The sequence below is a fragment of the Phalangium opilio genome, unplaced genomic scaffold (assembly GCF_054372755.1).
Source record: "Phalangium opilio isolate 3A_F unplaced genomic scaffold, DU_Popi_V2 ptg000387l_1, whole genome shotgun sequence".
Classification (NCBI taxonomy): domain Eukaryota; kingdom Metazoa; phylum Arthropoda; class Arachnida; order Opiliones; family Phalangiidae; genus Phalangium; species Phalangium opilio.
The window spans coordinates 158,672-180,505 of NW_028324233.1; the positions used below are offsets into that span (position 1 = coordinate 158,672).

At 37.8% G+C, this 21,834-nt stretch overlaps 3 protein-coding genes across 3 annotated transcripts; 1 reads left to right on the forward strand and 2 right to left on the reverse strand.

Annotated features, from left to right (window-relative positions):
• Positions 1-991: 991 nt before the first annotated feature.
• Positions 992-2,246, reverse strand: LOC149597146 (uncharacterized). The gene is made up of 5 exons (XM_089861231.1): positions 2,096-2,246; positions 1,772-2,027; positions 1,612-1,691; positions 1,202-1,421; positions 992-1,124 (listed from the first exon to the last, which is right to left on the reverse strand). Exons 1-5 carry the CDS (start codon positions 2,201-2,203, stop codon positions 1,018-1,020), a joined length of 771 nt encoding a protein of 256 aa, XP_089717357.1. The 5' UTR covers positions 2,204-2,246; the 3' UTR covers positions 992-1,017.
• A 3,315-nt stretch (positions 2,247-5,561) lies between these two features.
• On the forward strand, positions 5,562-7,613 carry LOC149597147 (uncharacterized). The gene has a single exon (XM_089861221.1). The coding sequence runs from the start codon at positions 5,728-5,730 to the stop codon at positions 7,507-7,509; it is 1,782 nt and encodes a 593-aa protein (XP_089717347.1). The 5' UTR covers positions 5,562-5,727; the 3' UTR covers positions 7,510-7,613.
• A 12,957-nt stretch (positions 7,614-20,570) lies between these two features.
• LOC149597148 (uncharacterized) lies at positions 20,571-21,524 on the reverse strand. The gene is made up of 2 exons (XM_089861224.1): positions 21,023-21,524; positions 20,571-20,893 (listed from the first exon to the last, which is right to left on the reverse strand). The coding sequence occupies exons 1-2, from the start codon at positions 21,522-21,524 to the stop codon at positions 20,571-20,573; spliced, it is 825 nt and encodes a 274-aa protein (XP_089717350.1).
• Positions 21,525-21,834: the final 310 nt, after the last annotated feature.

The window sequence follows — 21,834 nt, forward strand, 5'->3', positions numbered from 1 at the left end:
GGTAGTTGCAGAGTGACGCTAAAAACGCCCTAGCTTAAAGGTGAAACAGGTACCCAGATCCCATAATAGATTATATGGTAAAGTCAAAACATTATTCGTAAAATGAGCATGCAGTGGTTTAACTTTATTATCTAATCAAGTTCATGCCTAATTTTTCGTTACCACTCTTAAAACACCAAATAGAGGGAAGCGTAAAGCATAGCGTGGCTCAGTCCCGTACGGAAATTTTCTAAAGAACTTTCGTAGAGCTACCCCATATCACGTTTAAGTTGTTTTTATTGAAATTCTTTATAGAGTCCCTATAGCTTTTTTATATAGTTTTGGGCCAATTTTCTATAGAAATATTTTATAGAATTTTTGTGAAGTATTTAGGGTAGTTTTATAGATTTGTTTTTATTTTATTAATATAGGATTTTTAGGTTGTTCTTATGTCTTTATGTATGTTATTTTTATGGGTTGGGTATGTTATTTTTATGGGTTGGGTATGTTATTTTTATGGGTTTTGTATGTTATTTTTATGCGTGTTGTATGTTTGTATGTTATTTTTATGCGTGTTGTATGTTTGTATGTTATTTTTAAGGGTTTTGTATGTTATTTTTATGGGTTTTGTATGTAATTTTTATGGGTTTTGTTTGTTATTTTTATGGGTTTTGTATGTAATTTTTATGGGTTTTGTATGTACTTTTTATGCGTGTTGTATGTTATTTTTAAGGGTTTTGTATGTTATTTTTAAGGGTTTTGTATGTTATTTTTAAGGGTTTTGTATGTAATTTTTATGGGTTTTGTATGTAATTTTTATGGGTTTTGTATGTAATTTTTATGGGTTGTGTATGTTATTTTTATGGGTTGTGTATGTTATTTTATGGGCTCTGTATGTTATTTTTATAGGCTCTTGTATGTTATTTTTATAGGCTCTGTATGTTATTTTTATAAGATTCTTTATAGAATGACTTACGCAATTAGGCACAGAAAATACTTTATTAAAACCCAATTTTTTGTTTAAAAATCATTGTAAACCTAAACGATTAGCTTATTATATTCTTCGTTTAATTCCTTTATTTTATTAGCAAGAGACTCCTTGATCTGGCGGCTAGTTGCGGTTTGAAACTTTTTTAGGGTTAAACCTGATATTTAAAATATTTTAGTTTAGTTTAGTTGAAGCCATTTTCGAGAGTGACATTAACTTTGTAGAACAGCTTACCTATGATCGCAGAGATTCTATTAGAATCTAATTGCTTCTTCGGGGCAATGCCTTTATGGGCATTGCTGGATCTTCCAGTAATGGAGGAATTTATGTATTCATCTTGCTTAAAAAGCATTAGAAATAGTCCCCTAGCAAAAATTGTACCAGTCCTGCTCATTCGTAGCAGCAACGAAAGTTCTGACTTGTCCACAAAAATGTTTGGTGCTATCTCAGCTTTCTATATAAAATAATTGTTATATTATGACATCATCGTTCTCTTATCTACGTATATAATATCAATTCAAAAAGAAGATGGTTTACAGACAAAGTTGTCCTGAATTTAGTTTTTGATTGAGAGCTACAAACTAACGAAACTAAGTTATTACCTAGCGCACTATATACTTAAAATTAGAATTCATTTATATTACCATTTTTGTAGATTCGAGATCATTTTCAATTAAGTTTTGAACTGTGGTTGCGTTCACTTTCGATTGGGCCAAGACTTTTTCTACAATATTTTAAATTTTTAACAGGTTAGAATCACGACTTTTACATCACAGACCATGGAACAAGATATGCAATACATACCCTTGTATTTTTCTAATTTATTTACAGTCTTCGCTAGCTTTCGGTCCTTTCTTTCAAATTCTTCCTTTAATTCCTTCAACTCTAATTTTAATTGTGCGTATTTCCTTTTATACCTGGGGCATTTATCACAGTCTTTAACTGTGTCTTTCTCCATGGCTACATATGCAGTATTCGTGGCTACAAGTGCAGTACTATTTTCCAAGGCTCCACTTACAATTTCCATTAGTTCATTTTGTTGGCTTGCTTTGGGATTACCCTGTATGTTAGAAACAAATATTTTTAAATATATATCTGGCAAAGGTCCTATTTTAAAATTTTAAGTACCGATGACGGGCCAGATATCGAATCTACAACGTTCATATCTTCAGCTTGGATGTCTCCCCCATTGCGCCGGCAGTTGTCCTCGTACATGCAGGTCCTTTGTGCCTCCATGTCGTCCTGATTACCTAGAAATCCATCAAATATTTATTAGCAGGTTAGACTTGAAAGTATACTCTTTGATTGTATATAAAAAGACTTGCCATATCAAAGGAGTAAGCCAGGAGAAACTGGCTTCCCTTCTTCCCAAAAGAAGTCAAAGGTTCGGCCAATGTAATTTGTAGGGTTTTCTGCTATTTCTTTTCGCAAGGATTTGTTGGATTTAAAACACAAATCACCGTTCAAAACATCCCAAATATCTTCATTCACCCATTTCACTAGCGCGTATTGTTGAGCTTTTTTATTTCTTGACATGGTTCTAAGCAAGGTATTGTCAAAAATGGTCTTTGAGTAAGGTTTTTAATTTCAAAAATATGATAATTAAAAGGGTATAGGCAATAATTATTTCATATCTTATGTCGTTTTTCTTTGACTTTTATTGTTTATCTAAAATTACTCATAGCCTTAATAACGCCTCAGTAACAATTTAGGAACAACAAAAAATTCAAAGGGAGGGTGAAGAGGAATATGCAATAATATCATGGATAAAGAATGCGCGTGCGGAAATTTGTTTTCACGCTATAGGATCGGCAACTCCCTATCTCGAGCGACAGCTTATTCTGTATATACTCTGTTACAACAGCACGTACAAAGCTACGTTAAATTGAGACCAAGCTTTGCGCGTGCTGACAACCGATGTTGTAACAGAGTATATACAGAATAAGCTGTCGTTCGAGATAGGGAGTTGCCGATCCTATAGCGTGAAAACAAATTTCCGCACGCGCATTCTTTATTCATGATAATATTGAAACAACAGAAATCGAACCTCTAAATACATCCTCCTTGATAAAATGCAGCTTTATATCGAAAATCCCTAGCTGCCACCTTCTGGCTCCCCCCCCCCCGCGTGTTTCTCATTTTCAACTTTGTGGGGAATTTTTGAAACACGTGCTAAGAAAACTCTCCTAGCTTGAATATCTATAGAACTGTGTATCCCCTACATGGGGGGAATGCTTTTTATACAAAGAATACAGCACGCCTTTTTCTCCATGGCCGTTGGTAGGGGATGACGATATAGAGTAGTGGCAGCTCCCCACTTTGAGTGTATTAAGCTATAAGGGGGAAATACCGTACCTATATAGCTATCTCAGTTGTGACGTCAGTGCCTAGGTATAACGTCACGGGCTTAGCTTTGAGAGTGGGTGGCCATACTTGGTACCGTTTTGCTTCTATGGGCAAATAGTATGGGTGACGTCACACTAAGGTTTCTGATATAGCTCTATAGGAACCGAGATAGGAACACTAATTTTATTAAATAATCGAAATTAGCCTGAGATCAATATCTTGATAAAAATTTGCCTTAAGAATAATAAATAAGGCATGTAAAACTAATCTTAAACGCGTATTAATTTAAAATTGCAAAGACAAGAGATATTAACCCCTTTCGGCTTTTACAAAGGATTACTTATTGCAATAATGAACTATACTGTTAACGAAAATAATACAAAAATTAAAACATACCTTGAATTAAGATCCAAAATCAGAAAGACGAAACACAAATGCTAAATGGGCCAGAGCCGCCAGAAACAATACAGTAAACTAAACCGCTAAACGTCCAATCGTCCACTCAGAGTCTCCGAATGGTAGTCGTCGTACGCTTTGTTCACCTTTCTCCCTTTCAAGAACGTATTCAAATACCAAAAAAACCCACCGGTTACGCCTCCCCTCATCTTTTTCCCTTTACATCGTAGTTCTACTTTTTCTCGTTCTACTTGGTTGCGCGCGCCGAAAGCCGTTATAGACGTGGCATGGAGGCTGTATCGTATTCGATGTTGGACGCAAAACTTCTCATTATCTATGTAGTCCTTTTTTTAGGGGAAGTACTGTAAACATGGCTGCCAGTGCCAGTCATGAGGTAACGAGTTAAGCCGTCTGCTCCGCGAACTAAGCCGTTGATTCGATGAAAAACTCCCTTTTTTTCGAAATCCGGGAAATTTGGAGATTTAGTTGGGAAATATTTTCTTGGGAAATACGCTAAATATGTGGTAGCCATGCGGTTCAGGGGTGTTTTATGAATCGAGCTCAGGCAGGAACAGGTTATTTATTTATTTATTTATTATCAGTTCAGTACAGGTAAGCTACTAGAGCTTGGTTAGTTATATCCTTCAAGATTATATACGAGATTTGCGAGTTGATATCTAAAGGCAATGTGCCACTAGGCCTTGTCTGTTTTTTAATCTATTATTCTACTAGTTGAGTTAGTCAACCAAGGCATAGAAATCAGATATAGTCATGCCTTATAAAAGATATTTATGGAACAGTGAAGAGAAATCTGGAATTCCTAGGCGGACAGAGTATAGAATACGTCGTCAAAAAAACACTTTTATTGAAAATGATGTGGAACGCGTGTTAAATCTTTCTGGAACAACAGGGCCAACAAACACGGGTGAAGATATTTTATCGAGTTCTGATGAGGATAATGAAACAAAGTTTTTTACGGAAAATGTAGCAAAAAAATGACGGATTAGCGATACGGATGGTAGCTTTTTGTCAATGGGTAGTGAAAATGAAATGTGAAGCCAAACAATTAAGGACAGACCGAATGATGATGATTTTAGTTCTAATATGTCCTCCGGCACATCATCAGTTCATTCTGGGCGATCAAATTCAACTTCGTCTTGGGAAGAACAAAGCGTTAACTCGAACGCAGAAACAAATGATGACGTGAGTTGTTATATACTTTTGTATTATATACCTTATTATCAAGAATGGATTTAAGCTAATGAAAACATATCCATAATAGATTTTGTCTTTCAAAAATTTGGAAGAAAACGACGCATCCATTGTTTCTACAGAGCTGGTAAGTAATTTTGTTTATTAATTAATTGAATATATTTATTAATTTGTTTTTTTAATTAGTTGAATATATTTATTAATTTGTTCTTTTAATTAATTTAATATATTTATTAACTTGTTTTTTAATTAATTTAATATATTTATTAATTTGTTTTTTTAATTAATTTAATATATTTATTAATTTGTTTTTTTAATTAATTTAATATATTTATTTATTTGTTATTTTAATTAATTTAATATATTTATTAATTTGTTTTTTAATTAATTTATTTATTTATTAATTTATTTTTTTCCTTTAAGGATGAAGAAATATATCCCGATGCTGCAGTTAATTTAAAACAATTCCTGATATTAGTTATGGCCCACATAGTTCGTTTCAAGCTTTGTAAAGAATCTACTGCCTCCCTTCTGAAACTGCTCTCATTTTTCTTGCCAGAAAAGTCAAAGATTCCTCGTACCCTTTTCTTATTCTATAAACATTTTGAGGCAGCAAAATCAAACTACACTTTTGCAAAAATAAAGAGTGTAACTCCTATATTGGACTAACAAGTGCCTTCTGCAAACACTGTGACATTTATAACTGCGTGGAATCAGCTTTGGAAAACGGAAATTATTTTTTAGTTTTTTCTATTGAGGATCAAATACAAACACTACTTCAAGAGCGTGATAGAGGTGCAGAAACTATGAAAACTAATAGAGAACCAGCGTTTAACCTAGGAAGCGCTTATAAGAGTTTACCAATGGGGAAGTACGATTTGTCAGTCACGTGGAACACTGATGGTGTACCAGTTTTCCATTCATCAGGCTACTCCATTTGGCCATTGCTATACACTGTAAACGAATTAGACAATAATACGGTTCAACTCGCTGCTCTTTGGTTCGGTTGCGAAAAACCAGAGATGAACTGTTTTCTTAAGCCATTTGTAGACGAAATGAATAGGTTATCGAAGTTTGGTTTTATTTATAATCACAATGAAACAAGAATAACGGTGAAAGTGTTTCCAGGCGCTTGTTGTTGTGATTCTGTAGCACGTTGTACATTGCAAAACACAACTCAATTCAATGGTAAATATGGATGCAATTGGTGCCTTCATGAAGGAACATCCGTTAAAAAAGGAAATGGCCAAAGCCGAATTTACGAATTTAAACGGAATGTGGCAAGTAGAGATGCTCAACAAATGGCAAGAGACGCCAAAGACTCAATTCAAAATAAAACGCGAGTTAACGGAGTAAAGGGTTTTTCAATTTTAATGTTACTTTCATATTTTGATATTGTGAAGGGTTTTTCGGTTGATTACATGCACTGTGTATGCCAAGGAGTTGTGAAAGCTATTGCTAGTTTATGGTTTGATACTTCCAGTCACAAGAACTATTACTATATTGGTAGAAATATTGAAGCTTTAGATAACACACTTCAAACTCTAAAGCCACCCAATGAAATCAGCCGATTGCCAAAATCTATTACTGAAAGAAAACAATGGAAGGCAAATGAGTGGCGGTCTTGGCTACTCTTTTATTCCCCACATGTTTTGAGAGGCCATTTGCCGGAAAAATTTTATAATCACTGGCTTAACTTGGTACTAGCCGTAAATATTTTACTGTCAAGTGAATTAACATTAGATATGGTGGATGAAGCAAGTTATTATTTAGAGCTTTTTGTTAAGAAATTCGAGAAGTTATATGGGCGAGAACATATGACGTACAATATACACCTGCTATTACATTTACCAGACACTGCAAAAAATTGGGGACCTCTCTGGTTAGTTTCATGTTTCCAATTTGAAAACATGAATGGGAAATTAATGGCACTCTTTCATGGAACCCAGAAAGTTCCTATTCAAATAGCTGAAAAGTATATAATTCTTAGAAGAATGAGGCAGCTCTCTGAAAACGCATTCGCAAACAGCCGATGTTTAGAAGATTATTTACTTGATCTTCTAAGAGGTTACCCCTATCTTAAGAAAATAACTAAAATTGAAAGCAATACTTTTGCCCATTCACTTCCTAGGAGGTGCAAATTAAATAAAAAGCAGATTCTAGCCATCGAGTCTGACAGAAATAGGGATATTTCATCCTCTGCGTTAATATTTAGTTATGATAAAATGACAATAGGTGGACTAACCTTTTCAACAAAGTGTACGTCTAACAGAAACAATTGTGGAATTCAATTTAAGGATGGAGAGTACGGTTTCATTGATAGTTTTGTTAGTATTAAACAATGTGGCTGTGATAGTGATAAAGAGACATGTTTCTGCGATAAAGAGCATTTCATTCTTGCTAAGAAAGTACTTAAAAAAAATGGCCACGCATCACGCACTTTAGGTAAAATTTGTCAAAAGGTTAAGCTTTCAAAGAAAATAATAGCCTATTCTGTGAAGGATTTAATTGTTGAAAAGCTAATTGTTTTAGATTATAATGGGAAAATGTACGTAGCTAATTTCCCAAATATGATAGAATGTGACTAGGTAGGCATATGTGGTGGTTTATTTAACACAGTTGTAAAAGTGCACTCAAATTGAAATTTAATAAAGTTCAATTATTGTATAACTTCATATTGGTTAAAAAATCAGTTCCATCTTATATATATATTGAGTCAGAAAAGTAGGAAACTTAATTTTTTAATTATATTCGGTAGTTTCCAAAAGTGGATATTAGTTCGATTATGAACCCACAGCATTATTCTGAAAACGTTATCATAATATAATAAAATTTCGATGTAGTCAACAACAAAAAGACTACTTGGAACCTACACTTTATAAATTTTTATCAACATGCCATAGCATTTCCATATAATCGAGAACGCGGAAACTACTTTGAAACTACCCTTTACAACCTTTATCAACATCCCATAGCATTTCCATATAATCGAGAACACGTAAACCACTTAGAAACTACCCTTTACAACCTTTATCAAAATCCCATAAAATTTCCATATAACCGAGAACAAGAAAACTACTTAGAAACTACCCTTTACAACCTTTATCAAAATATCATAAAATTTCCATATAACCGAGAACACGGAAACTACTTAGAAACTACCCTTTACAACCTTTATCAAAATCCCATAAAATTTCCATATAACCGAGAACACGAAAACTACTTAGAAACTACCCTTTTGAAACTTTTTCAAAATCCCATAAAATTTCCATTTAACCGAGAACACGAAAACTACTTAGAACCTGCCCTTTAAAAACTTTATGGAAAATCCTATAGAGAAAATTGAGCTTATAGAACTTTTATAATGTTCAATAGGGTTCTATACGCTTCTATAGAAAACATATAGAGAATTTCCGTACGGGGTGGATCCCCTACTAAGTGACTTTCCTCCTGAACTCCGGGTTTGGCTTGGCAACAGCGACTTCAAGTATTACAAAATAGTTGCGAGAAGCGTATTTTACGAAAAGACAAAAGATTCTCGGCTACGGAAGCAAGGTCTGAACTTGGGTGGTTGGATTTTTCCAAAAGACAGGAGTTACATATTTTGAAATTTATGTTTAATATCATTAACGGTAAAGCACCAAATTATATAATTGATATATTTCATAATGCCCTCAATGGTGTTAAAAAACATATAACCAGAGGTAGTGAACATAATCTTTATGTTGAAAATTCCCAAAATAAATTTACACAGAAAAGTACTAAAAGTAGAGGCGTAAAATTATGGAACTCCTTGCCAGAAGTAATTAAAAAATCAGACACAAGGGCAATTTTTATAAATGGAATGTAAGCCTTCTTGAAAAATGATGCATAATGATTTGAAATAAAATTTTTAATTTTTATGTGGATTATAATTTAACTTGTCGGGACTCTCTTGTAAACCAGATTTATCTGAATGTGAATATCCCTATTAAAGCTTATTATTATTATTATTATTAAAAAATCTAGAACTGCGTTAGAATGTTTGTTGCCAAGAAAAAATTGCAGAAAATGAAGTCGTCCGCGCTTAAATTATAATGCGCTTATCGTAGTTATTTGGCGCGTAAAATATTTAATCGATTAAAATCCGAGAAATTAGCGGTACTTCAAAAGAATCCGTTTCCCGCAAATCCTCATTCAAATTGAAAGCCAGTAAACGGATAAAGGACGACCACACAGGCTTGCTCATGCGCAGAAAAGAAAACCAAAATGAGAAGAAGATCCATAATGAGTCAAATTCACCGACCAGAGTTTTCTAGCCCTATTGTAGCTCTACAACATTTGGTCAACTTGTTTTAGTTTCTTTAAATTGCCTTTTGTTTGTTTTTAATTTTAATTTTTTTACAAAAATAAAATTTGATTGTTCATGATATTTTTATATAAAACTCTACCATATTAAATTGAACATTTTGCTACAACAATTGTCTTATTTATTTTGTCATATGAACTTTCTGTGTTTTGCCCCAAAAGGGTTGGAAAGTTTGGCAAACTTCCTGTAAAACCTAGCTACACGCCCCCTCATTTTAAGTTCACATTTTGTGAACTTAATCTTAGGGTGCGTTTTTAAGGGTAGAGATAGACGCAGGGTTCCCAAAATTTTGTGGTGGAACCGAAGAACATGAGTGTTATGTTAATTATGGCTCTACGGGGAATTATCAGTTTTGAGTCGAACATGTTCTATACTCATTTGATGACCGATTTCCTTTTGATTGTACTAACTGCATTGCAATACTTCAACCAAATGGGCCTAGTTCAACTGAAAATATTGGTGGTAAAATTTTCTTGGGCTTTAATCATTCATTATTGGTGAAAATGAGAGTATGAGTAATTAGTTCTCAAATTTTCTTAGTTAATTAACCATTAATAATAACAAACTATTAATTTAACATCACCCCTAGTAGCTAATATTTGTAGTAGGCAATAGAGGCTAGTTTGTATATTTGCACGTCACTTGGCCAATCAGCGACCTCCAAATATTTTGACCTCTTAAACTAAGGGTGAAAAGGAACCACAAGTGATTTATTATCGATTCTTCTACCAATCATAAGGCCTATCTTCATAGTGAAACATCCAGGAAATACCTCCGAATGATTTTAAAATTCAAATGACTCTCAACCCGTTTATTCCCTTAACCCTAAAATGCAACCTTAATAAACTTCATTTGAATTAGGCTAAATTAAATACTTAAAGACAAACCAATACACAGGTGGGAGGCCGCCTTCATAGGTTATTTACGCTGGCGCCAAGACGCAACGCCAGACGTAGCCCGAGTTCTTTACCGACTCGCGCCTTTAGTGGTGCTTCTCGGCGCGAGGGAAATAACCCAAGATGGCTGCCTCTCCCCTGTGGTTTTGGTTTCTCTGCAAGTAATTGTTGATATAGGATCGCAGCAGCTAAATAATCCTTGTTAGTTTCAAGTATTCAGTAGTACTTGAGATCAGGGTAAACGACTGCTGTGGGGTCATTGGGTTGTCCCATTTTACTTGTTTCAGCTGAGTCCGCGAATGACGAAGTCAACAGTCTGGAGATGGACCCAAAATACTCCTCAGAGGCAAGCTCAAATTCTTCACAACCGGGCACTGGACCGATTAGTTCTGGCTTGTATTTCTCAAACGCTGGCATTTGCGTAAATTCGTGACCTTTTATCATCCCTAAAGAAGTACAGGACCATTAAACAGAGTTGGACTGGATTGGAGATACGACGTGTGGTTCTTCCCGAGCCGCATGGCTAAAATCCCACCAGAGATCCGTGTAAATTACTCTTTTCGTGGAGCTCACATTTCATCAAGGAATAATCTACAAAGGCCCTCGGGTGGTCATTCCAATGTCGATGCACGCGGCAACTATGGACATACTCCATGCTAGTCATGTTGGCGTGGCCGCCTGCATGCTCAAAGCTAGAGAAGCCGTATACTGGTCGGGCATGGAAGAAAACATTCGGGACCTCGTCACCAAATGCGACACCTGCAATGAATTTCAACGAGCGCAGTGTAAGGAACCACTGCTGCCTCTACCTCTCCCGGAATTGCCATGCCAAAATATATCCATGGATCTTTTCATGATCGACGCGAACTCGAGAAAATATCTCATCTCTGTTGACACTTACTCAGACTTTTGGGAGCTAGATCCCCTCCCGGATAGCCACGCGGACACCGTGGTCGAAATCTGCAAACGCCAGTTTGTTCGGTATGGTATCCCGGAAACCGTTCTGACGGATAATGGACCGCCCTTTAACAGCCAGGCATTTCGAGAATTCGCAGATCTATGGGGGTTTACACATAAGACGTCCTCACCCTATTATCCCCGAGGTAACGGCAAGGCTGAGTCTGCCGTTAAAATCGCAAAGACTCTCCTCAAAAAACTGGAACACACCCAGCAAGATTTCTATCTTGCGCTGCTCTAATGGCGCAACACGCCCACTGAAGCCGTCCACGCGTCAGTAGTAGGGACTATACAGATAGCCACGGATCCAAGATGACCGCCATCCACCCAACTCCAACCAAACTTCCAACCCTAGATTGGTTTCAAACCAAAGTTTTCAGACAAGTCCGGACTGGCCCGAGCTCTTACAGGCTATTTTCAAACCCCATGACGTCATCGTCTTAACTCAAACCAAAACTTAAACTATATTCATCGCTGGCCTGCTAGTAATGGGCTCGATTTCGTAAAGAGTTAATGAAACGTTAACAATGAACCCGTAAACAAAAAAAGAAAATGCGGCACAGCATATTGGGAGGGTTCCAATAGTAAATGATATTTAAATAGCTAGTACAAAAAGCCTATAATTATAAGTCTGAAAAGAAAATACAAATTTACAAATAAAAATTTTTAATAACATAAAGTATATACAATAACTAGCAAAAAGACATGTATAATAATAACAAAGATATTTACAAAAGAACCCACCACCATTAAAAAATGACTAGACACCAGTCGAGCCAAACCCCCCACTCCCACGAAGCGTTGGGGTTAGATTCTAGAAAAAACATATAAAACGTGTTACACGCTGAATCCTAAATTAAAACTAAAGTTATTTACCGCTGCTTCCACCGGCCTTAACAATAGCACCGGTGTAACTATTAATTGGGCAACTCTATCGCCCCGCCGGACAGTGTAGGGGGTTTCCCCTACGTTGGCTATGACCACTTTCAGGGGGCCCCGATAGTCGGCGTCTATTGTTATTCTTTAGAAATATTATACTGTTGGGCATTATATAATAACTAATAAACATACCTATAATCCCTTCGGCGACAAACAGCCCTTGGACCGTTAAGCTACTACGGCCGACAATGCGACCGTAGCTGTTCGCCGGTAGCATAACGGCTAACCCGGTCGACAAGATTTTGATACCATGCGGTTCAATCACGGTATCTACTGGACAATATAAGTCCAGTCCGGCCGACTGGGGAGTGGCACGACGAGGAGTAAGCGATGCCGGATGAATTTTGACAAACGACAGGGCGGGTAATCGAGGAGCGGTAGAGAAAGACATCTTAAAGTGGTTGGGATTGGTGTTTAAGTAACAGAAGTTAAACAACTGATAACTTTCACCTTGAAACACGGGGCTTATATAGTAAATTATGGAGGTTAAATCTAATAGTGTCTAGCTTTCAAGATTCTTAAGAAACTATTTTTTCGATAATTAGGAAAAAAGTTAATTAGGTATATATTCATAGAATGAGAAATCTCTCCAAGGTCTAGGTTTATTTTTCTATATGCAAAACTTGTCTAGTCACGATTTAAATAATTCAAATAAGATCGTGTGATATTAAAAATTTATGCGCGAAGGTTAAGAAGGAGTTACCTTGACAGAAGGTTGAGGGGGTAGGTTTTTTATTGGTATGCAAATTTTGTTTGAGCCTGTCTGGGCGTGATTTGAATAATATAATTTGAATAATATGCATAAGATTTCCTTATAGGAAACTTTTTTGATGAAGGTTAAAAGTAATTATTTTGGGAGGAAGTGAAATTATTTTTAAAATGATTTAAATATGAATAAACGTATATTAATATTAAACTATAGAGGTATTTTTTATATGCGTATCTACGCTAATATCCTTCATAATCTCCAGTATCAACTCGTCAATAAAAAATGCATTTAAGGTTAAATTAACAAATCGCTTGTTGATACACTTAATAAAAGTAAAATAAGGTGGTTTTATAAAAAAAAAACCATGTCTGGGCCTGTATTCTAAAAAAATGGCCCTGAGATTTTGGTATAAAAGCTGGAGCATCGGCATTGGATTTTCACAATCTAACTTGCCACCATGAACAAGTATCAAGAATCGCAGTCTCTATCACAATCGCTCCTTAATTCACCGCCGTCGTCGCAAGAAGATTTTGCAGCCCCTTCTACCAGCAGTGGAAAAAGAACCATCACCCAGTTCCTGAAGCCAGAACCCATCGAAATACTGCTGGACTCGGACGACGAAAGCTTTGTGCAGGACGTCCTGCAGAAAAATATTGTCGGGTCCAGTGGTATTGAGGGCTCCTTTCGCGTTAGAAGGAAGGGCAGTACTACGAAACTAAATTCCCCCCACGCCAGGGGGATTACTTTATAGACGCGGCAGTCTATAAATTTTTCGATATTAGAAACTCCCAGCCTGATAAGGTCTGGGAGTGTAACCACAAAAGACTGAAAATAGTTTTAAAAAAAACAACAAAGAAGGCGTTAAATTCCTTAACGCCTTCAAGAAGCTGGTGGAGACCGTCAAACAAGACGAAGAGGCCAAACAACAGCCTCCCAGCAAAGTACGTATCTATTTAACAATGAATCTGCAAGCCAAGTTTTTTCTAATTTCTTATTTCTGATAGAAATTCAAAAAATGAGCAGCAGTAGCAGCAGCAGCGGCACCGACTCGGAGGGCAGTGATAGGGAGGAACACGCGCAGGTAAACCGGTACTACTCAATTGAGCGGCAGCTAGACAAAACGAGTCGCAAATGGCATTGTAAACAAATCGATTTGCGTATAGCTTTCAAAAATTTGGATGACATCCCAACGCGAGATTTATTTCGAATTTTTCGAAAAATTCTCGACGAAGTTATACGCAAATTAGTAGCCGAGAATCCAGGGTATAATCGGGTTCGATTTGTTTTAAGCTCCCCCGGGTTGACGACCCCCATTAATATTAAATTTATAAAAATTGACAAATTCACCAGTAAACGAATTATGCACACAATCTATAGAGTAACGCAATCTAGTTAATGGCGAGGATTTTCAGTTTGATATAATTTTTTTAAACCTCGACGCTAATATAGGGACTTATTATAAAGCCATAAAAAATAGAACTTTTGTTAATTTAGATTATTTTGTGAAACAAAATAACCAATTTATTTTTATGGAGAACAATGATAATCTCTGTTTTGCGCGGAGTTTAGTTCTGGGTAAAGAGCTGGCCGATCGCAATTTTTATCAACAAAATAAGCAAGGTCCGCCCTTTAATCAGAACAATTTTAAAAAACTGAAACGCGATAGCGCCCTTGTGGGTAATATTGCAAAAATCTTGCACCGAAAAGCCGACGTCCCCTAAGGTTTCGTTACTCTAGAAGATATTCAAAAATTTCAAAATTATTTAGCTCCCCATTATCGGATTGTAATAGTTGATGCTGCGAATAATTTTACCATATTCTTCAAAGGACCCCAAGCTCCTAAATTTATTTATCTCTTAAAAATTGGCGATCATATCCACCCCGCTAAAACTTGGCACGGTATGATGGGCGGCTGTATCTCTTGCGATTTATGCTTAAAATCGTTTTATAAATACGAATTGTTAAAAGAGCATAAATGTCCCGAGGATCCGAAACCCTATATCTGTTTCCGCTGCCAAGGAGAAGCTTTTCATTCGACCAGCGAGGACGTTTTAAAACGCTGTGACAAATGCCACCGCTATTTCTTCCCCGGCCCCTGCTTCGACACTCATGTTCTTAATGGCACCTGCGATAGTCAGAAACGATGTTTAGAGTGTGGGCGGCTGATGGGGGACGATCACGACTGCAATCCGGAATGTTCTCAATGTAAAATAGTCCATCCGCCTGGCGACCATTTTGTTATGCCTTTGGAAACCAAAATGAAAGCCTAGCGGTTTATTTATTACGACATTGAGACTATTCTCAGAAATAATATCCACGTCCCCATTTTACTAGTTTGCGACATGCAGACTGAAGCTGGCTTTGAAACCAAAATTTTTTACGGGGCCAATTGCGTCGAGCAATTTTTAAATTATTTATTTAGCGTAGAACAGGTAGTTTTGACTGGACAAAAACGTAAAACGTATCAACCGCGCTTTACTAACACCCAAGTCGTCGCTCATTACGTGAAAGCTTTTGATAACTTCTTAATTCTTAACGCTTTAGTTCGTAGACACGTCACCCCTGCCGTTATTTTTGACGGCAGTAAAATTCTCATAATTCATCTCGAGGGACCGCAAATTAGGTTTCTCAATAGCTTTAACTATATTAGTCAGCCTTTGCGTAATTTCACCAGCATGTTTAGCCTCGGCGATGTGGCGAAAGTATTCTTCCCGTTTGATTTTCATACCGAAGAAAATTTGAATTACATTGGCGTCATCCCTGAAACTTCGTATTTTAACGTGGCTCAGATGAAGGCCAATGATTATCGAGATTTTCAAACTTGGTACGCGTCAATGGAAGGATCTATTTACAATATCAAAGAGGAGCTTATTAAATATTGCATTCAAGATGTCCGAGTCCTAAGACAAGGCGTCGAAGCTTTTAGAAAAATCTACGTTGATCTAACCAAATTAGACCCTTTCTGCTTAAAAAATATCACTTTGGCGGGTGCTCTAACCACTATTTATCTTAACAACTACTATAAACCTTACAGCATGGGTATCGTTCCTTCTACTGGCTATAACGCAAAATTTAATCATAGTCAAATTAGCTTAAAATATCTCGCTTGGGTGGAGAAAACTGAAAATATAAAATTGCGTACTGCTTTAAGCTACGGGGGAGAATATCGCGTGGGTCGCTATTTAGTCGATGGCTACAGTCAAACTCCGCCCAAAATCTTTGATTTCCACGGTTGCTACTTTCACGGTTGTCCATGTCAAAAACTAAATGTCTACAATAACCAGCTCAAGGCTAGCAACAGATTTCTGTACGAACGGACTCTAGATAGAGAGCTTTTTATTAAAGAGAATATGCCCGGCTATGAGTATACCTCCATATTTGAGTGTCATTTTTTTAAGCTTTTAAAAGAAAACGCCGAAGCCAAGGCCTTTTGCAAAAGTTTAACTTTCCGGCAACAAATATCAGCTCGTAGCGCTCTCTATGGGGGACGAACGGAAAATTTTGTTCTCAACTGCCACGTGCAAGGCGAGGAGAAAATTTTCTACAAGGATATTATTTCTTTGTATCCGAAAGTCTGTCGCGATTTTCCCTACCCTAGCGGCCACCCCATTATTTACAACAGAGATTTTGACAAATCGCCAGGGTGGTATTTTGGCGTTATGAAATGTCGCCTGTTGGCCCCCCAAGATCTTCACATCCCCTTAATTCCCTTCCGCAGCGGTGGTAAATTAGCCTACGCCCTCTGTCGCACGTGTTTAGAACTGCGAGCGGAAATCTGCGATCACACTGTCAATGAACGAGCCTTCGAATCAGTCTGGCCAACGGTCGAAGTCTATGCCGCTTTGGAACATGGTTATAAACTCCTCGATATATTCGAAGTTTACCACTATCCCAAAAAGGAATACTTCTTCTCGCAGTACATGACTGATTTTATCGCCTTGAAAGTGAAGAATTCCGGATTTCCAGCTCACGCGCAAACGCCTCTGCAAAAAGAAGCGTATATTGCCGATATAAACAAGAATGAAAAGCTCTCGCTAACCGTTGCGGATATTCAATCAAATCCTTCTTTGCGGAATATCGCAAAAATTAATTTAAATTCTTTATGGGGTCGCATGGCGTTGAACACGGGAAAGATTCGCAGCATCTTTATTAACAACTATTACGAATTGATACGATACGCGAGCGATTACACTCTGGAACTAGTCGATTTGCGGCCAATTACGGAGTCAATCGCTCTCTTATCGTACAAAGCCAAAAGCGATTACGTTTCGGATTACAAACTGGGGTCGGCCATCGTGGGTAGTTTTGTCTCGTGCTACGGGCGACTCGAATTGAACAAGATGCTGCTTAAATTAGACCGCGCAGCCTTGTATTGTGACACTGACTCAATAATCTACCGCCATCTACCGGGAGAATTTAACATTCCCACCGGCAATCATATCGGTTGCTGGGCGGATGAACTCGACGGTGATTATATAACTTCCTTTTGTAGTACCGGCGCGAAAAGTTACTCGTTTCGCACTAGCAAAGGAAAAGAAGTCAAAAAAATTAAAGGCCTAACTTTAAATCGAGAAAATTTGGAAAAAATTGACTTTGAAACCTTTGAAAGTGTGGCGATGAATCCGGAAAAGGAAGTGATAGTCAATGTCCCCTTTAATTTTAAACGGGATAAATACAAGCTGCAGTTGGAGACCGTTAAGCTCACCAAGAAGTTTCGCCGAACCTCGGACAAAAGAGTGTTGAACGCGGATTTGACAACCAGTCGACCGTACGGTTTTAAAGAGTCAGCATCCGCTTCAACATCTCTCGCGCATGAATTACGAGGCTAGGCGAAGACATACTTTCGAGGGCTTGTGGGAATCTTGCGTTCCCATCGAAGCCCTGGCCAAAGACGGTTTCTATCTTGCAGATTTAGAAACACAGACGACGCGCTGCGCCTTTTGCGGCATCACCTTGTATCAGTGGCGTTGCACGGACAGTCCATCCAGGGAGCATCGCAAGCACAGTCCATCGTGCGCGATGGTTTCCAAAAAACCGTGCAACAACAAACCACTGCGGCAAGGGTTTCCCGACTTCCTGACCAACGAGGGCACGGATGTTTGCGACCATCTGGTTCAGACATGCCCAACCACCAACGAAGAGCGGTCGGGAACCGAAAAAGTGCGCGTGCGCATCCATCCGTCGTGTTTGCTTCTGTAGTGCGTGTTTACATCCTACCACCCTCCGAGTCGCGCGTCAACTTTAACCTCCTCAACGCCCAACGCTTCCGCCAGCGTTGTCTGGAATTAGAAGAGAAACTTTTTAAAAAAACAATTACTTAATAGGGGATTTTTTTTTGGGTAAAAGGGTTTCGTTTATATTGTTTAAATATTTTCTAATTTGTGTTTATTAAGGGTCTTTGGGCTTTGGGTTAATTGTATTTTTGTTTATATATATTATATATATAAACTGTTAATTAAAATAAAAATGTTTATTAATCAAGATGAATCCAGCCGAGTCAGTCTCGCATTCTTTAAAGTTCCAAACACCCGCCCAGTTTCTAATTGTGGGACCGACGCAAGCGGGAAAAAGCTTTCTTTTAAGTAACTTATTGCAAAATCATCAACTTATGTTCGACCCGCCGCATAAACAGGTTATTTATTGCTACGCGGCCTGGCAACCAAACTATGAGAAATTGAAACAATTAATTCCGGGAATTCAATTTATTCAAGGATTACCCACCGCCGATCCGGAATTTTGGGAAACTCATCGCGATTCCTACTTGGTACTAGATGATTTGGCTAGTCAGCTATTTAAGCAAACTCATATTGCCGATTTAGTGTGCGTGACGTCGCGTCATTTAGGCTATACGGTCATTATTATTACGCAACAACTGTTTCCTAAAGGTAGCCAGTCGCGAATAATTTCCCAAAACTCTTCGTATTTTATAATAATAGCCCAACAGATTCGCCCCGATAATCCGAAACGTATTACGGATGCGTACAGGCTAGCCACTAAAGAACCCTATAGTTATTTGTTAATTGATTTAAAACAAGAAACTCCGGACAACTTACGGCTCAGATCTCGAGTTCTACCTCACGAGGGGCCTATGTATGTCTATGTCGATTAAATTTAATTGTCATTTGAATAATGGCGCCGTGCGTTAAACGTCGATCAGGAAAACGTTCTCGCCTCGTAGTAGCGCGTCCCTCATCAATATTTGCCAAATTTGTCCCTTATTTACAAAGTTTACGACAAACTAGCTGTAAAAAACGGCGTACACTCTTGAACAATAGTAGCACGCCTCAATTAAAAAGCATTCAAACAATTTGTAAGAATTTAAAAGGCGGGGGCATCTTTTTAAGTAAAGACCGTAAAAAAAGATTGGCCAAGTACAAGAAAATTATTAGACAATTAGGATCTAGTACCTTGTCGCAGAAAAGCAAAAAGAAGTTGCTCTTGCAGCAATCAGGTGGATTTCTCACGACGTTGCTTGCCGCAATCTTGCCCTCAATTGTCCAAGCAATAGCGGCTAAACTATGAAACAAATGGTGCTAGTGCCGTTACTTCAACGGCGGCGCAAGAACATTCAACCTTGGACCGAGAGATTGATGATATTTTAAAATCGCCATTAAGCGCCCGTGATAAACTATATAAATATTTAGACGCCTTTAATAAATATTTAAGTATCGAGAAAAAAATCCCCTTACCTAAATTCGAAGTCACGATGCCCTCAATGGCGACTGCCACCGCGTCTACACAGCCATTATTGCCCACCCCTAAAACGCCGCCTCGAAAAAAACAATCTTCATGGCTAAGTTCTGCCACGTCATCTCCCTCCTTCAGCTCCTCAGGTAGCGCTTTTACCACGCCGCCACGCTATAAAATTAAGCCTCGGGAGAGAGTTTTAAAAAGCGAAGCCGGAACCCCTACACCTGATGAACTTTACCAGCAATTTGGGCCAACCTATGTTGGCGATTTGGTTAAGCGTCAAGCTGAAATTTTGGCAAAAAGTTTGCAAAAAACATTTTTCACGCCAAAAAGAGAGGTAGAAGAAGAAGAAGGCGCTGTTGGATATGCAAATCGCAATGACGACGGCAATTTTCAAGAAGAAGTCGTCGATGAACAGGAAAATATACCAGAAGACAACGCGGAAAGTTTAACGGACCTGGAAAACCTGTTTGAAAGAGCCTCTGCCAAGCAGAAGAAAAAAAAACAAAAAAAGCCTCGGAAGAAAAAAGATGAACTTCAAAACTTAGGACCGCTGGTTCCATCTAACGAGAGGAGAAAGAGGCACAATAAATGGCGCGATATTAATTAAATGTAATATTTAGACAAAATAAAAATTGTTTTATTGCGAACAATATCTGTGTACATGTTTTTTTAAATGTAAAGATAAATATAATAAAGCGACAAAATCGTTAAGTTTAAGATTATGATCATAGATGGCGTCTAATATCGTCTTCCTTGAGATTCCATCGGCCCTTAATGTTAGGTATAAACAACAATGCAGACCACACAGTTGAAAATAAGGGTGTTGGATTTGATGCTTGTTGTAAACAACTCGTTTTCCGTATTGTTTTAAATTAACTTTATAGTATCGCGGTGAATTTCCGTATGTGCAGAACATTTCCACCGTGTCATTGCTGCAATAACACGCTATCCAATGCTGTCCAGCCTGGCCAGATGGTTCATTGTTAAATATGAAGCAAAATTTGCGTTGTTTCGGTCGGTCTGGTAGCCTATCTACCGGGAAGCAACCCAGGTAATAGGGTCGCGTCCTTTTGTCGCAAGTTAAAAGAGCGTTTATTTGCGAAGTGTTCATAATTTAGTCTTGACGAGTCCCGTCTCGGGTAACGAGACTTTTTGCAATTCGGCGGCGTAAAAAACGCCCAGAATTTCTTCTCCCTTCAAATCGGCTACGCGATACACGGGTGGAGATCTTGGAATGACGTCAACAACGCGAAATATTTCGTCAGTAAAGGTCACACCAGAGCTAATTTTTCGAAAAACTCGACTGGCTATGGACAAACGCACGTGGTCACCAATTTTAAATCTCGGTGCGTATCGATTAATTCCGTTAGATTTACCGTACAATTTATTCCAAATGATTGATTCGTTGTCTATATTAACATTAGCCGGCGCTATTCCGGTAGTTGAATGAATCCGTTTATTATACGCCCGAGTAATTAAAGGTAAATATTTAACGTAATTTTTATTTCCCGTGGCCGTAATAACCCGGGCAATCTGCTCTTTAATTGTTCTTATAAAACGCTCGGCTAAACTGGCTTTGTGTTGACTCCGGGCAAAATGTATTTGCACATTGTTGCGCTTCAAAAAGGAATCAAAGTTGCGGGAACTAAACTCGCCACCAAAGTCGGCGTATATTTTCAACGGAATCCTCTCTCGAAATATGGTTTTAAAAGCTTCAATGACCTCGCCAGATGTTTTGTTTTTAAGAGGTATTGTCCAGCCGTAGCGGCTTAGGACATCAATGACGCACAGGACGTACCGAACATTTTTATTAAAGCGTTTCAATTTTGGTAGATCCATCAGATCAGCTTGAAAAACGTCGTCCATGCTCGAAGCGTACACTTGATTGGTCTTGAATCGGAAGCGCCGAAACCTATGCTTTGTGTAGGCGGGTTGTTTCTCGAGAAAGGTGACTAGTTGGGCTTTTGACACACCCGGTAAAGCCTTTTGTAACCTGGCTAGTGACCCATAAGCGGCTGGATTTGCCACGTCGTAATAAATTTTTTTAATTTTAGCATCCATATCTTAACGAGTGTAAATAACGACTAAAATGTTTTCCCAATAAACAACTTTATTTATTATCCACAAAGGTATTTTAAAATAACAATATCAGTTAAGCAATTACTATATATCAATACATTTTTTTTAAACATCCGTCAATAGCCGTAAATCAGGGCGTTCTTTAAATCGGTAAAATTGTTGGCAAAATAAGCGTAAATATCGTCTTGATCATCAAGCCATCCATTTTCATCCTCAAACTGACGCAAAATTTTGTTCCGGTCCAGTTGGGGTAGCGCTTCGTGCAAATTGCGCTCCACTCGATCTCCGAAAT

Excerpts from the sequence above, each read along its gene's own strand:
- LOC149597146 (XM_089861231.1), bottom strand. The coding sequence starts at position 2,203 with ATGGAGGCACAAAGGACCTGCATGTACGAGGACAACTGCCGGCGCAAT. Across the intron at positions 1,692-1,771 it reads TAAATTAGAAAAATACAAGG|AAAAAGTCTTGGCCCAATCG; the intron begins GTATGTATTGCA and ends AAAATATTGTAG. Across the intron at positions 1,125-1,201 it reads TAGAATCTCTGCGATCATAG|GTTTAACCCTAAAAAAGTTT; the intron begins GTAAGCTGTTCT and ends TTTAAATATCAG.
- LOC149597147 (XM_089861221.1), top strand. The coding sequence starts at position 5,728 with ATGAAAACTAATAGAGAACCAGCGTTTAACCTAGGAAGCGCTTATAAG.
- LOC149597148 (XM_089861224.1), bottom strand. The coding sequence starts at position 21,524 with ATGGATGCTAAAATTAAAAAAATTTATTACGACGTGGCAAATCCAGCC. Across the intron at positions 20,894-21,022 it reads CAAAGCCAGTTTAGCCGAGC|CGCCGGCTAATGTTAATATA; the intron begins GTTTTATAAGAA and ends CTACCGGAATAG.